Source organism: Balaenoptera physalus, assembly GCF_965194825.1.
Source record: "Balaenoptera physalus genome assembly, chromosome: 16".
NCBI classification, from domain to species: domain Eukaryota; kingdom Metazoa; phylum Chordata; class Mammalia; order Artiodactyla; family Balaenopteridae; genus Balaenoptera; species Balaenoptera physalus.
Window position 1 is genome coordinate 53,627,126 of NC_138898.1, and position 13,322 is coordinate 53,640,447.

General features: G+C 50.3%; 2 protein-coding genes across 5 annotated transcripts in view; both read left to right on the forward strand.

Annotated features, from left to right (window-relative positions):
• The first annotated feature begins 5,372 nt into the window (after positions 1–5,372).
• Positions 5,373–13,098, forward strand: FLYWCH2 (FLYWCH family member 2). 3 transcript variants are annotated; one of them, XM_082430699.1, is made up of 4 exons: positions 5,478–5,588; positions 10,233–10,334; positions 11,118–11,549; positions 12,788–13,098. In XM_082430699.1, the coding sequence occupies exons 3-4, from the start codon at positions 11,219–11,221 to the stop codon at positions 12,889–12,891; spliced, it is 435 nt and encodes a 144-aa protein (XP_082286825.1). In that variant the 5' UTR covers positions 5,478–5,588; positions 10,233–10,334; positions 11,118–11,218; the 3' UTR covers positions 12,892–13,098. The 3 variants fall into 3 exon arrangements, with proteins under 3 accessions (XP_082286826.1, XP_082286824.1, XP_082286825.1); XM_082430700.1 differs by lacking the exons at positions 5,478–5,588; positions 10,233–10,334 and adding an exon at positions 5,373–5,476; XM_082430698.1 differs by lacking the exon at positions 10,233–10,334 and having other exon boundaries at positions 5,452–5,588.
• The window catches only part of FLYWCH1 (FLYWCH-type zinc finger 1), a 45,126-nt gene continuing 37,177 nt past the window's right edge, over positions 5,374–13,322 (forward strand). Inside the window, exon 1 of one of the 2 annotated variants that reach the window (XM_082430695.1) lies at positions 5,374–5,476. The gene's annotated coding sequence lies outside the window, so the exon portion shown is untranslated. The other variant, XM_082430694.1, reaches the window with a different exon arrangement.

Below are 13,322 nucleotides of genomic sequence, written 5' to 3' on the forward strand. Positions count from 1 at the left end.
GGCTTCTTTCACCAGAGTATGGTCTCCCAGGTTCCTTCGCGGTGTAGCAAATATCTGTATTTTGTCTCTTATTATGGCTGAACAATATTGCATTGCAGGGATAGCCCATATTTATTTATCCAGTCATCATTAGATGGACATCCGAGTCACGTCATATTTGTTTCACTGTTATAAATAATTCAAAAAGCCTTGAGGCTAAATCCGTGTCGCGTCTGGATAGGCCAAGGAGCGAAATTGCAATGAAATAACTGTCAGAAGGATAAACAGGAGGTCTTCTAGTTATTCGGTAACGGGGGGTGGGGGAGGGGAGACCAGACAAAACACCCCTTCGCCCTGTGCACACGACCTCTGTGCTTGTCCCCGGTCAACGTGGAGGGCGGATTACGGTCTCATCCACGTTTCCCGCCGCGGACACCGTATGGCTGATGCTCCTGGCGGCCGGGAGGGGGCGCGCGCGGACGCCGTCGGGCCCAGTGGACCCCGGAAGCCCACCCAGGCCCTTTGAGACCTGGGCATCGGCTCTAACTTGCCTTCTGCGGGGGTGGCGGGGAGGGTGGCGTTTGGGCCAGGAAGGATTCCTCAGCGATGACCCGGCAGATGGCCCGCTATCCGAAGAATGCAGGTGACATCCTTACTCCACCCCGAATTCCAACATAAATCGCAATACTAATTGCAGGCCCTCTTTCGATCTCCTTCCTTCCTTCCTTCCTTCCTTCCTTCCTTCCTTCCTTCCTTCCTTCCTTCCTTCCTTCCTTCCTTCCTTCCTTCCTTCCTCCCTCCCTCCCTTCTTTCTTTTCTTTCTTTCACAACGCTTTTTACAAAATCAATTTTCTTGAAATACAGTTGACATAGGATAAAAATTTCCCTTTGGAAATGTACATTTGCCATATACAAATATAACCACTGCCCCAATCGAGAAATGGAACATTTCCATAATCCAAAACATTCCCTCAGATAGCACAAACTATTGATATATAGCAACGTATATAACTTTAAACAAACTATATAACTTGATCACTTATTACATCTATTTTATTATGTCTCCTCCATTGCCCCTACAATATGGGTTCCTGGAGAGCAGGATCTTTATTTTGTTCACTGAGGTTCCCAAGTTCACAGTGCCGAGTAAATAGTAGCTATTAAACACACATTTGTTGAATAAATAAATTCCAGGGGACTTCCCTGGCAGTGCAGTGGTTAAGACTCCATGCTTCCACCTTCCACTGCAGGGGGCACAGGTTCGATCCCTGGTTTGGGGGGCAATGAGAAACAATTTTCAATCAATTAAAATTAGAGACAGGTCCCTAAACAGTATCAGTATTTTGAAACGATTTGATAATATATATAAAAAAATAAAAATTCCAAAATGTGAGAGAATCAAGTGGAAAGGGAGAAATTATCAAACCTTTAGAAAAAAGTAAAAGCAAATGCTATGAGTTGAATTACGTCCCCACCCCCCCACCCAAAGAAGTTTAAGTCCTAATCCCCAGTGCCTGTGAATGTGACCTTGTTTAGAAACAAGGTCTTTGCAGATGATTGAGTTAGGTGAAGTCATTAGGGTGGACACAACCCAAATGACAGGTGTCCTTTTAAAAAGGGGAAATCTGAACACGGAAATGCACACGGGGAGAACACTGTGTGCAGACAAAGCAGAGATCAGGGTAATGTATCTAGAAGCCAAGGAGAGAGGCCTGGAACAGATTCTCCCTCCCAGCCCTCAGAAGGAGCCCACCCAGTCCACACCGTGATCTCAAACTTCTGGCTTCCAGAACTATCAGAAAATAAGTTTCTGTTGTTTAAGCCACTCAGTTGGTGATACCTTGTTCAGCATCTCTGACAAACTAATACAGAAACTATCCAGTATTTATTCAAGTAAGTATGGGAAGAACTTGCTTAGGATAATTTTAAAAAACAGAGAAACTCAAATTGGAAAAGACCACTAGATGCAGCTGTGTAGGGAATTCCCTGGTGGTCCAGTGGTTAGGACTCTGTGCTTTCACTGCCAAGGACCCGGGTTCAATCCCTGGTCAGGGAACTAAGATCCCACAAGCTGCGAGGTGCCGCCCAAAAATAAATAAATAAATAAATAAATAAAGATTCAGATGTGTAAACACACACACCTATCATACACCTATTTTCCCAACCTCCTCCCCCACCAAATGCAAGTAATAAAATATTTCCATCACATGTGGAACACTAGGGTTAATCTGAGTTCAATAAAAATGTTTCTTAAATCAGTAAGAAAAAGATGAACAAGCTAATAGAAAAATGAAAGTGCAGCTGTTCTCAAGGTGTGTTCTGGTGGCCCCTGGGGGTTCCCAAAGCCTTTTCAAAGGTCCATGATTATTTTCATAGTAATACTGAGACAGTGTTTGCCTTTTTCACTGTGATGACTTTGCACTGATGATGCAAAAGCAATGGTGACTCTTAGTGTGAATCAAGGCAGTGACACCAAACTGACAGAATTTGTTGCCAATGATAAAATTCTAAGCCTTCTGGCAAAAAGTACGATTTTGGAAAACTTGTATGCCACCTTTAGCTTCACAGCTTCCCAATATTGCCAGACTTTTGTGTTGAGATTGGTGGCAGTATTAATGAATGTTATACATTTTATTTATATTGTATAATAAGATGTGTCAACATTTGCAAGATCTGTATAAGTCAATGAACAAATATTTTCGAAAAGACCAACACATGATTTATGAAATCACAGGAGGGTAAAAGACCCTTTCAAAGTGCAAGACAGATCAATGGATTTTCATGTAATAGAACACAAAAAGCTCACTGATGTCATCTCAGATTCCGTGTTGCAGCTAACCTTCAAAAAACTACCATGTTTTGAGTGTTGGTGTAGTATCAAAGAAGAATATCTACAATTATCTGAAAAGGCTATTAAAATATTCCTTCCTTTTCCAGTTTTTTATCTGTGTGAGGCTAAATTTTCTTCACGTACTTCAACCAAATCAGTGTATCCCAATAGAGTGAAGGCAGACACAGACATGAGAACCCAGCTGTCTTTTCTCAAACGTGATATTAAATAGATTTTTTTTTTCTTTTTTTGGCCATGCCACGTGGGATCTTAGTTCTGCGACCAGGGATTGAACCCGTGTCCCCTGCGGTGGAAGTGAGGAGTCTTAACCACTGGACCACCAGGGAAGTCCCCAAACAGATTTTTTTTTAAATGTAGAACATTGCCACTCTTCTCACTCATTTTTGGTTTGAAGATACAGTTATGCAGTGAATTTATTATTGATATTTTAAATTCTCAGGTTAAATTTCTGATATTGTAAATATTGATAGATGTAACCTACATAACCAAAAGCTCTTCCAGCTGCTCAATAATTTAAAGAGTGTAATCACTCTTTAAAGGGGTTCTGAGACCAAAAAGCCTGAGAACCGCTGGACTACGGAATATAAATGTTAGAACCCACGACCCACAGGATAATACTCTGTGAATTCTCACAATGACTCCATGAGGTGGGTGATGTTATTATACCCATTTATCAGATGAGAAAACTGAGAGACAGGGGAAGCAATTGCTTGTCACACAGCTAGCTAATGCCAGAGCTGGGATTTGAACACAGGCATCTGACTCCAAGCTTGTGCACTTCCTTGGGGACAATCTGGCAACATGTTTAAAAAGCTCTTATGGACTTCCCTGGTGGCACAGTGGTTAAGAATCTGCCTGCCAATGCAGGGGACAAGGGTTTGATCCCTGGTCCGGGAAGATCCCGTGTACCACAACTACTGTGCCTGCGCTCTAGAGCTTGCGAGCCACAACTACTGAGCCCTCGTGCCACAACTACTGAAGCCCGCGTGCCTAGAGCCCATGTTCCATAACAGAAGCCACCGCAATGAGAAGCCCGCGCACCACAACCAAGAGTAGCCCCCGCTCGCAACAGCTAGAGAAAGCCCGCGCGCAGCAACGAAGACCCAATGCAGACAAAAATGAATAAATAAAATAAATAAATTTTTTAAAAACTTATCAAAAATAAAATAAAAAGCTCTTAAGACATTTGCCTTCTTTGACTATTTTTTGAAATTTCAAGAAAGGGGATAATCAGATGTCAGGAATTTAGATACAAAGATATTTATAACATAATAAAATTAGAAACAACCAGTAGTCAGTGGATTATTAATAGATAATGGCAAATAAATTCATGAAGGCCTTTGAATGACCCTGAAGAATACCCAGGAAATGACCTGGCCCCTGGAGAAAGGACTGGAGGTCGGTGGAAGCCGTGGCTGCTGAACCGAGGGTGGTGATGAGGGATCTGCAGAGCCAGGGCGGCGGTGGCGGGGTGAGGCGGGGGAGGAGGGAGCTGGGAGCCTTTGTAGAGGCAGTTGCAGGTTCTGCTGATATTTGGACTTGAGGAGGAGGATACAGGAGAACGCGGGAGAACTGGAGGACACGGCGGATGCAGAAGATGCGGAGAACGTGGGAAATGCCTGAAGTCCAGGTCAGACAGGCCTCATGGCACCTGGACCTGCACCTGCTGGGAGCCCAGGAGCAGCTTTAGAGCAAGAGAAAGGAGGAGAAGAAGAGGGGTGTCCGGGGAGTGGTGTTTTCTAGAGAGCAGCAGCGTCTTCACTCTGCCAACGTGAGGACGTGCAGCTAGAAGACTGGGGGCTCTAGCGGGGCGAAGGGGGGCGGGCGGAGGGCTGGGGAGGGTCGCAGTGAGCGGAGGGCCCGGGGCGCCGTGCAGGAGGGGAGGCGGGTGAGAGGCAGGGCGGGCGTCAGCTCGGAGGATGCTGGGCCACTCTGATCGCCACCCGCCAAGTGTCCAGGAAAGTAGGCCCCAGGGCCCGCAGCTCCCCGTGCGGGAGCAATCCCGGTCTCCACCGCCCAGGGTGGTCAGGGAATCAGTGCGCAGTGACTGCGCTGTGAGTGGGGGCTGGACAGATGGGCGAAGGTCGGGATGATGGACGAGGGCTGGACCTGTGGCGAGGGAGGAGGGGAGCACCAATAACGAGGGAGGGACCAATGGCGAGGGCTGGACCGAGGGTCGGGGAGGGACCAACGGCAAAAATGCTGCGCCCTCAGGGATGCTGGGCGGAGCGGAATCAGTAGCTTTGATGGCCATACTGGAAGTTCTTCCCTCTGCTCGCTCAGGAGAACAACGGAGACGATTGAGGCCTTTAAACAAATGCTGTGACTTCCTCTGCGTAGAGCCGAGGTCAAACACTGGGGGAGGTCGGGTGGTCTCAGTTAAACCCACTCCCCTTGTCCTGGGAGAGCCCCGCCCAAGACTCTAAGTCTGGCCACTTGAAGGCTGACGCTCCGCCCCCCGGGGGCCACCGCCCAATAACGGCATGGTCCTGCCCCTTCGCGAGCCCTGGCTCCGCCCCCGCGCGGGATTGGTCAGGCCGCCAGTTCTGCCCCGCGAGGGGAAGACCCGGAGAAATCGAGTTAGCCCAAGGAATGGGCCCCCCACAAGCCCTGCTGCGCATGCTCGCTCCATGACCCCAGCTTGAGGTGACTGCCCGAACCCAGGCGGGGGCCCCAGGCACGGAGGCTGAGGGACCTGCCGCGGCTCGGTCTCCGGAGAGGGAGGGCCCCGCTGCCGTCGCCGCCCGGCCGGTGCCCGGTGAGGACGGGCCCCAGCGGATCGGGGAGGGTCTCGGGTCCCTGCCGGGCTCCTCTGGGGGTCACCAAGGGCTGCTGATGCTGGGGGGGTGCCCCCCAGCTCTGCATCCCGGCGCTCAGGCAGCCTCCTTGTCCTTCACCAGCGATTCAGCTCTTCTCCTCGCTCGTCCTTCCCCCAACCCACCCGACCCCAGGACTGAGCCCTCACACCCCAAGTCAGGGAGCCCCACATTGGTTTGCCTTTCCTTGACCGTGTCCGCCCCGCCCAGTACTGCCCCCGCCCTGCACCCATCCCCAGTCCCGTCCCATCCTTGTGGCTCTAGAGATGCTCGCAGGGATGGCAGTTGGAGGTCTGAGATGTTGGGGCGGGGGAGGCACTCCGGAGGCTTAGTCAGGAGGTGGCGGTAATGATGCGAGAGGAGAGAGGCGGGGAGCAGGGGCCATTTGGGCGCAGCATAGACAGGTCTAAGGACAAATTACAGTGGGTAAGGAGGAGTAAAAGTAACTAAGATTCCAAGCCATGGTGATTAGGGGAAAGGAGGTGCCATTACATGAAATTCCCACTTTGGGGAAGCTGTTCCCTGCACACTATAGAGTAACAGTTCTTGACCCATTCTGGGTCTTACTGCTGCTTTGAAAATCTCCCTGTAAGGATGTGTACCTGCATGTCTAAGTGGGTCCATCATCCCACCAGCAGCCCTCCAAGAACCACATGGGACAGCGATTATAGAAGGGGCATCTGTCAGTATCACTGGTAACGTGAAGACTTCACCCTTGCCTGCCTGCCTGCCTGCCTGCTCTTAAGAGCCCCTGTGAAGTTCACCACTACTCCCATTACATAGGTGAAACCAGCCCAGAGAGTGTAAGGGGTAGGCCTCTTAGCTGAGGATGCAGGTGTTGGTGGACATTGATGGTATTTCTCTCCCATACATATGAAGGTAATGGTAATTCTGTTAATCCATCATCAGTTGCCAGGCAATGATCCTGGCTTTCTTGTTTTTTATTTTTTGGCCACACCATTTGTGGGATTTTAGTTCCCCAATCAGGGATTGAACCTGCGCCCTCGGCAGTGAGAGCGGGGAGTTCTAACCACTGGACCGCCAGGTAATTCCCATGATCCTGGCTTTCAGAACCTCACCATCAAGGGATTGGACCTCGTATTAGTTACCTACTGCTGCCATAACAAATTACCACAAATTTAGTGGATTAAAACAACACAGCTTTGTAAAAGTCATGCAGTGCTGGAGGTCAGAGGTCTGACATGGGCCTCACTGGGTTAAAATCAAGGTGTGGGCAGGGCTGTAACCCTTCCAGGGGACTATAGGAGAGACAGTCTGTTTCTTTGTCTTTTCTAGAGGCCTCCAGAATTCCTTGGCTCATATCCCCCTCCCTCCACCTTCAATGCCAGCAACATCGAATCTCTCCTCTTGCTGACCCTGCCTCCATCATCACACTGCTTTTTCTGACTCTTCTACCTACATTTCCTGCTTTTTAAGACCCTTGTCATTGTGATGGAACCACCTGGACAATCCAAGATAATCTCCTAGTTTAGTAACCTTCATGCCATCTGCAAACTTAATTCCCCCTTTGCCATATAAGGTAACATATTTACAGGTTCCAGGGATCAGGACCTAGACAGCTTTGGCGATGGGCAGCAGGGGGGCATTATTCTGCCTCCCAAGGTGTCTAAGAGGCTCCTGCCAGTTCTTAACATTGTGTGGTTTGGGGTTTACACTGAGCCATCTTACAATATCATGACAGCTGGTTAGGATAAATGGGTGACTGGAGACCCATAGCAATATCAAACCATCCGACTGGGGATGCAGGTGGAGGGTGTAAAGTGAGTGAAGTAAGGTAAACTATTAAGCCTTTTGATCTTTTTAATTCATTTCTGCTTCACTTCTAAAAATTCTGTTAACTCAATGAACTTTTATTGAGTAAAAATTTAATTTTCAAAATAGATGTTTTAGGCTTAAAATAGCTGCCTGTCAACTCCTCCATTCACATCTCAAAAATAAATTGCTAGAAGGTTAGGGATAAATCCAGAAAAGAGACTGATCCAGCCTGAGGGACTGTCCACCCCTGTACATAGAGTGGTGGAAAAACAGCTCAGCTATGAACTAGAAATTAGAAACTTCTTAAACAGAGGGCCCATGGCATCATCCACTTTTCACAAAGTATCAGAATCAAATGGGGTACTGGTAAAAAAAAAAAAAATGTAGATTCTCAGGTCCCTCTCCAGACCCATTGAGAAAGAAGTCTGGGGGTGGAGGAGTCCAGAACTGTGCATTTTTAACAAGAATTCTGGGTGATTCTTAGGTATCATGAAGTGGGGAAACCACTGATTATAGACTTAATTTCTCTATTCTCAATACATAAGTTTTATTGAGATAATTTACATACCATGCAATTCACTCACTCACAATGTACAATTCAATGGCTTTTAGTAAATTCACCAAGTTGTGCAGCCATCACCACAATCAGTTTTAGAACTTTTTCATCACCCCAGAAACCCCATACATACTAGTATTCACTCTTCACTCTTCTGGTCCCCATCCCTCCCACCCCCAGCCCTAGACAATCACAAATCTACTTTCTGTCTCTATGGATTTTTCTACTCTATAAATTTTCTATAGACTCCAGGTCATTTTATAGAAATGGAGTGTATAATATGTGATCTTTCATGACTGGCTTCTTTCACTTAGCTAATCTTTCCAAGGTTCATCCATGTCGTGGCATGAACTTTTTAAATTATCAGATAATATTCCATTGTGTGGATACATCACATTTTATTTATTCATTTATCTGTTGATGGATATTTGGGCTGTTTCACTTTTTGGCATCTATGAATAATGCTGCTGCGAATATTCATGTACAAGTTTTTATGTAGACATCGGTTTCCATTTCTCTTGGGGATACACCTAGGAGTGGAATTGCTGGGTCATATGGTAATTCTATGTTTAACCTTTTGAGAAATCATCAGACTGTTTTCCAAAGTGGCTGCACTATTTACATCCCCACCAGCAGTGTATGAGGGTTCCATTTTCTCCTCATCCTCACCAACACTTGTTATTGTCTGGGTTTTTTGTTTTGTTTTACTAGATCCATTCTAGTAGTGTGAAATAGTATCTCATTATAGTTTGATCTGCACTTCCCTCATGACTAATGATGTTGAACATCTCGTGCTTACTAGCCACTTGTATATTTTCTTTGGAGAAAGGCCTATTCAGATCCTTTGCCCATTTTAAAATTGAGTTATTTGTCTTTTTATTACTGAGTTATGTGTTCTTTATAAATTCCAGATACGAGTCCCTTATCAGATGTATGACCTGCAAAAATGTTCTCCCATCCTATGGGCTGCCTTTTAACTCTCATGATGGTGTCCTTTGACTCACAAAAGTTTTAAATTTCGATGAAGTCAAATTTTTGTGTTTCTTTTTTGATTACCTGTACTTTTAGTGTCATACTGAAGAAAGCTTTGCCTAATCCAAGGTCAGGAAGATTTACTCTTTTCTTTTTTTTTTAAGAGTTTTATCACTAGCTCTCATAATTAAGTCTATGATCATTTAGAGTTAATTATTTGTATATGATGTGAGAAAGGGGTCCAGCCACCTGGAGTTTCATCCCTGGACCACAGAGGTGTGGGCTGCTGGCCAGGGTTGTGCACCAGGCCAATCAGAGTGTGGGGGCAGGGCCCTGTGGGTGGGGCTTCCCACCATAACCCTTTCCTGCCCAGAGTGGTTCTCTGGGGGGGGGGGGGGAGGCAGTGTCTTTTCTGCTGGGCCCTATGTCCCCCCAGGTCCCAGGTACCACCATGTTGCCTGCCCTGTGGGACAGGATGGGCAGAGCTGGGAAGGAGCACATGGGAGGAGTAGGGGTTGGCTTAGCCAGGGGCTGGACCAGGGACAGGAGGGATAATGAGACATCAATCCCAGGGGTGCCTGTGGTCAGGTGACTTGCTACCAGGAAGCATTTACCTGAGGCTACACCCCCTGGAGGTGGGGGTCCTCCTCTGTCGCAGTTGGGAGGTCTCTGCTTTCGTGTCTAGTTGTCAGGTCTCTGCTTTCATGTCTAGTTGACTGAGAAGGGGAGCTTGCAGGGGACAAGGCACCCCAACCATGCACTGGCCTTGCACCTCAGGCTCCTCTCATGGATGAAGGGGTCTTGGAAGACTTTGGGGTGCGGGGCATGGACACCTCAAGCCATGTGCATTGGAGGGGCCCAGAGAAACACAACTGAAAGCCAGGTTGGAGAAACAGGTCTAGGGGGTAAGAGTGTACAGGCCTTGGTGCTGCCTGAGTCCTGGACAGGGAGGGTGAGATGTCTGCCAAGGCAGCAATCTTGTTTCTGGGCTAAACTGGAAACTGAGAAAGACCCCGCCATCTGCCCACCACCCAATCACCCCCAACAGACAAAACAGCTAGCCCACACTGATGCCCCAGAGCCCTGGTCTCCAGGCCACCACTGCCGCCCGTCATCCATTTTTTTCTTTTCTTTTCTTTTTTTTTTGGCCATGCCGTGTGGCTTGTGGGATCTTAGTTCCCTGACCAGGGATTGAACCCGGGCCCCCGGCAGTGAAAGTGCAGAGTCCTAACCATTGGACCACCAGGGAATTCCCTGTCATCCATCCTTTCTGCTTCTCCAGACCAGAAGCCAGGGAGCCCTCAATGACAACAGATTCTCTGGACACCTCCACAGCCCTGTCCCCACTCAGCTGAGGCAGAGCCAGCACCAGCTCAGACACAAGGTCGCTGCCCTCATGGGGCCCTGGCATCCCCTAGCACGGGGTGCCCCGGGGCCTCTTGCCTGGGATGGGGGATGGATCTAGTTGTGAATCCAGAGAGTCCCTCCTCCCAGGGCCAGGCTCCTCCTTTGGGGTCTGCAGTGTGCCAGCAGGGCCCCAGCCCATGCTCCCAGTGACACAGTGTCAGGGTGAAGGGCACCAGGCATTCTGGGAGGGTTGGTGACCTGAACTCATGTCCCCAAAGTGCTTTTCCCCAACGCCTGGTGCTCAGGAAGACCGGTTCCTGTTATCCTGGACGAGGTACCCCAGGTGCTGTGCGGGGCGGGCTCTGGACCCACCTCGACTGGACTCCCAGCTCTGCCTTCATGGCTGCATGCCTCAGTGTCCTCATCTGTAACCTGGGTCAATGAGAAAGATCAACTTTCATAACGTGGGGCTGAAGGTTAAATGGAAAAACCTGTGGAAGCACTTCACCCCGTGCTCAGCACCTGTGGGCCTGGATTCCTAGTAACTCACAGCTGTCAGCACCTTGGTCACCCCAGTAGCCCCTTGAGAGCCCTGTTTTGGGCACATTTTGTAGATGGGAAAGTGAGGTTTGGCTGGGGGAAGTGTCGGACTCAAGGCTACCAGGAGAGTAGAAGCACCAGCCCAGAGTTCTCTGGCTCCATTCAGGTCCTTCCCCGGGGGCACTGAGGCAGCCCCATCTGCCCCAACCTCCAGCCCAGATTCTTCCTGAACCCAGGTCTAAGGGCACCTCCACTAATGGGATTTTGCCTCCTGCCTTAGGACGGAGCCCTTGGACTGCTGGGTTCCTTCCAGGGAGGTAGAGGAGAAATCCATCTGCTGGGGCCTGAGCGTGGCCTGGGGGCCAGGCCATCGTTCCCAGAATGCCCCTGCCCGAGCCCAGTGAGCAGGAGGGCGAGAGCGTGAAGGCCAGCCAGGAACCCTCCCCTGAGCCCCCTGAGCCGGGCACAGATGTCGTCCCCGCAGCCCCCAGGAAGCCCAGGAAGTTCTCCAAACTGGTGCTGCTGACGGCCTCCAAGGACAGTGCCAAAGTGGCGGGGGCCAAGCGCAAAGGAGTGCACTGCATCATGTCCCTGGGGGTGCCCGGCCCCGCCACCCTTGCCAAAGCCCTCCTCAAGATCCATCCCGAGGCTCAGCGGGCCATCGAGGCCGCCCCCCAGGAGCCTGAGCAAAAACGCAGCAAGCTGGACACAGGTGAGGCCCCAGACCAGCAAGCAGGGCGAGAGCAGGACCTTCCTGGGGCCGAAGTCCCCTGTCACCTGGGCAGCCAGGGGGACAGCAGGCTCGGCTGGCTCAGGGGAGTATGTGTGTGCTGTGAACATTTCTGCGTGCATCTGTCTACATTATCTCAGTGTGAATCTCTGCGTGTCTGTAGGCCTCCGTGTGTGTGTGTGTGTGTGTGTGTGTGTGTGTGTGTGTGTGTGTGTGTGTGTGTGTGTGTGTGTGTGTGTTTCTCTAAGGTTCTGTCTCCCTATGTGTGTATTTGCCTAGGAGAGTAAGTTTGTGTGGGTTTTTGTATGTCTGTGTTCCTGGACCTATTTCTCTCCGTGTCTACTCTTATGTGTTTACCTATTTATGTCTTTTTCATGAGATGGGGGCATCCCCAGCCACAGGCCTAGAGTTCTCAGGCAACCCGAGGGACACCTCAGGCTCCATCGCCTGCTGGAGTCAGGGACCCCGGAGCCTGGAGGCCCCTCTGCAGTGGGCCTGGCTCACCCTTGAGCCCTTCCACTGGCCTGTTCTGCTCCAAGTGCCTCCTCATGTCCACCTGCCTCTGCCCAGTGCAGAGAGGGTTCTGTCCTCACGACCTGTGTGGAGGCAGGGCTCAGAAGGGCCAAGTCACCACCCTGAGGCCACCAGCTAGCTCACTGGAAAGGATGGGGGGGCCCCCTCTGGCTCAGAGCCCATTCTTCCAGCTGAGCTGGGTGGGACAGGCCATTTCTACCCCACCTGAGACCTCTGCTCACTTCTCAGATCAGGCGGGCTCTGGGGCCATATGGACCCCACCCCATATGGCACCTTTGTGAGAATCAGGACAAAGTCACCCTTCCTCAGATGGAGAGATGAAGAACGGAACAAGGGCTGCAGCTTGGCCCCATGGGCTCCCCTGGGCAGGTGCTCATGGGCAGTCAACACCTCTCAACCTGCCCCTCCGTCTTTACCTCCAGACCTGTCCACAGCCCTCTCCACCTCCTGCCCCGTCCTGGGCCAGGCAGTGGGGAGGGAGCAGCAGCTTCCTGATGCTCAGCCCAGATTTGGCCCAAAGTTTCCTGGAAACAGCCTCTGTGTCCCTGGGCCAGTGGCCTTTGGGAGCATGTCTCTGGAGTCAGCAATCCCCACCCCTGCTCTGGCAGCTGGGACCCCCAGGTTTGCCCCCCACCCCTTCCCCCTTTTCCTTTGACAACAGCCTGACCCACACCCTTCTCTTCCAGACGGAAAAGAAGACGGAAGGTTGGCAGGACAGCCTGCCCCCAGTCCCTTGGTGGATGGGGAGGAGTCCACCATGGGCCCCATCGTGTCCAGGGAGGACCCGTAGCCCGGTTCCTGACAACCGAGGGTGCGATCTGGCTGGGTCAGTGAACTTGGCTGCAACTTCTACACGTTCCACTGGGCTTCTGCCTGGGGCCCAGCCGCTGACTGATTTTCACTTTCAACATTGTAATCTTTTTCTGATCAAGCATAATTTACTTTTGTAAGCAGAAAAAATAAAATAAAAAGAGAATAAAAGAAGCTGTACACTAGATCCCACCCATGGATAGGTTTTTAAAATTCCATGATTCTGGATCCTTTGAGGTCCCAGCTCCAACCCCCACCCCCCTGCTCCTGGGCCTCCCCAACCCTCACCAGCCCTTACCTGGCCCTGCTCCAGGGTTTCCTGGCCTGGGCCATCTCTCAGGCCCAGGAGGGCTCTCCAGTGGCCTCCATCCCCCAGGGCCTCACACCCTGGGCCTCCTCAGCCTGGAAAAC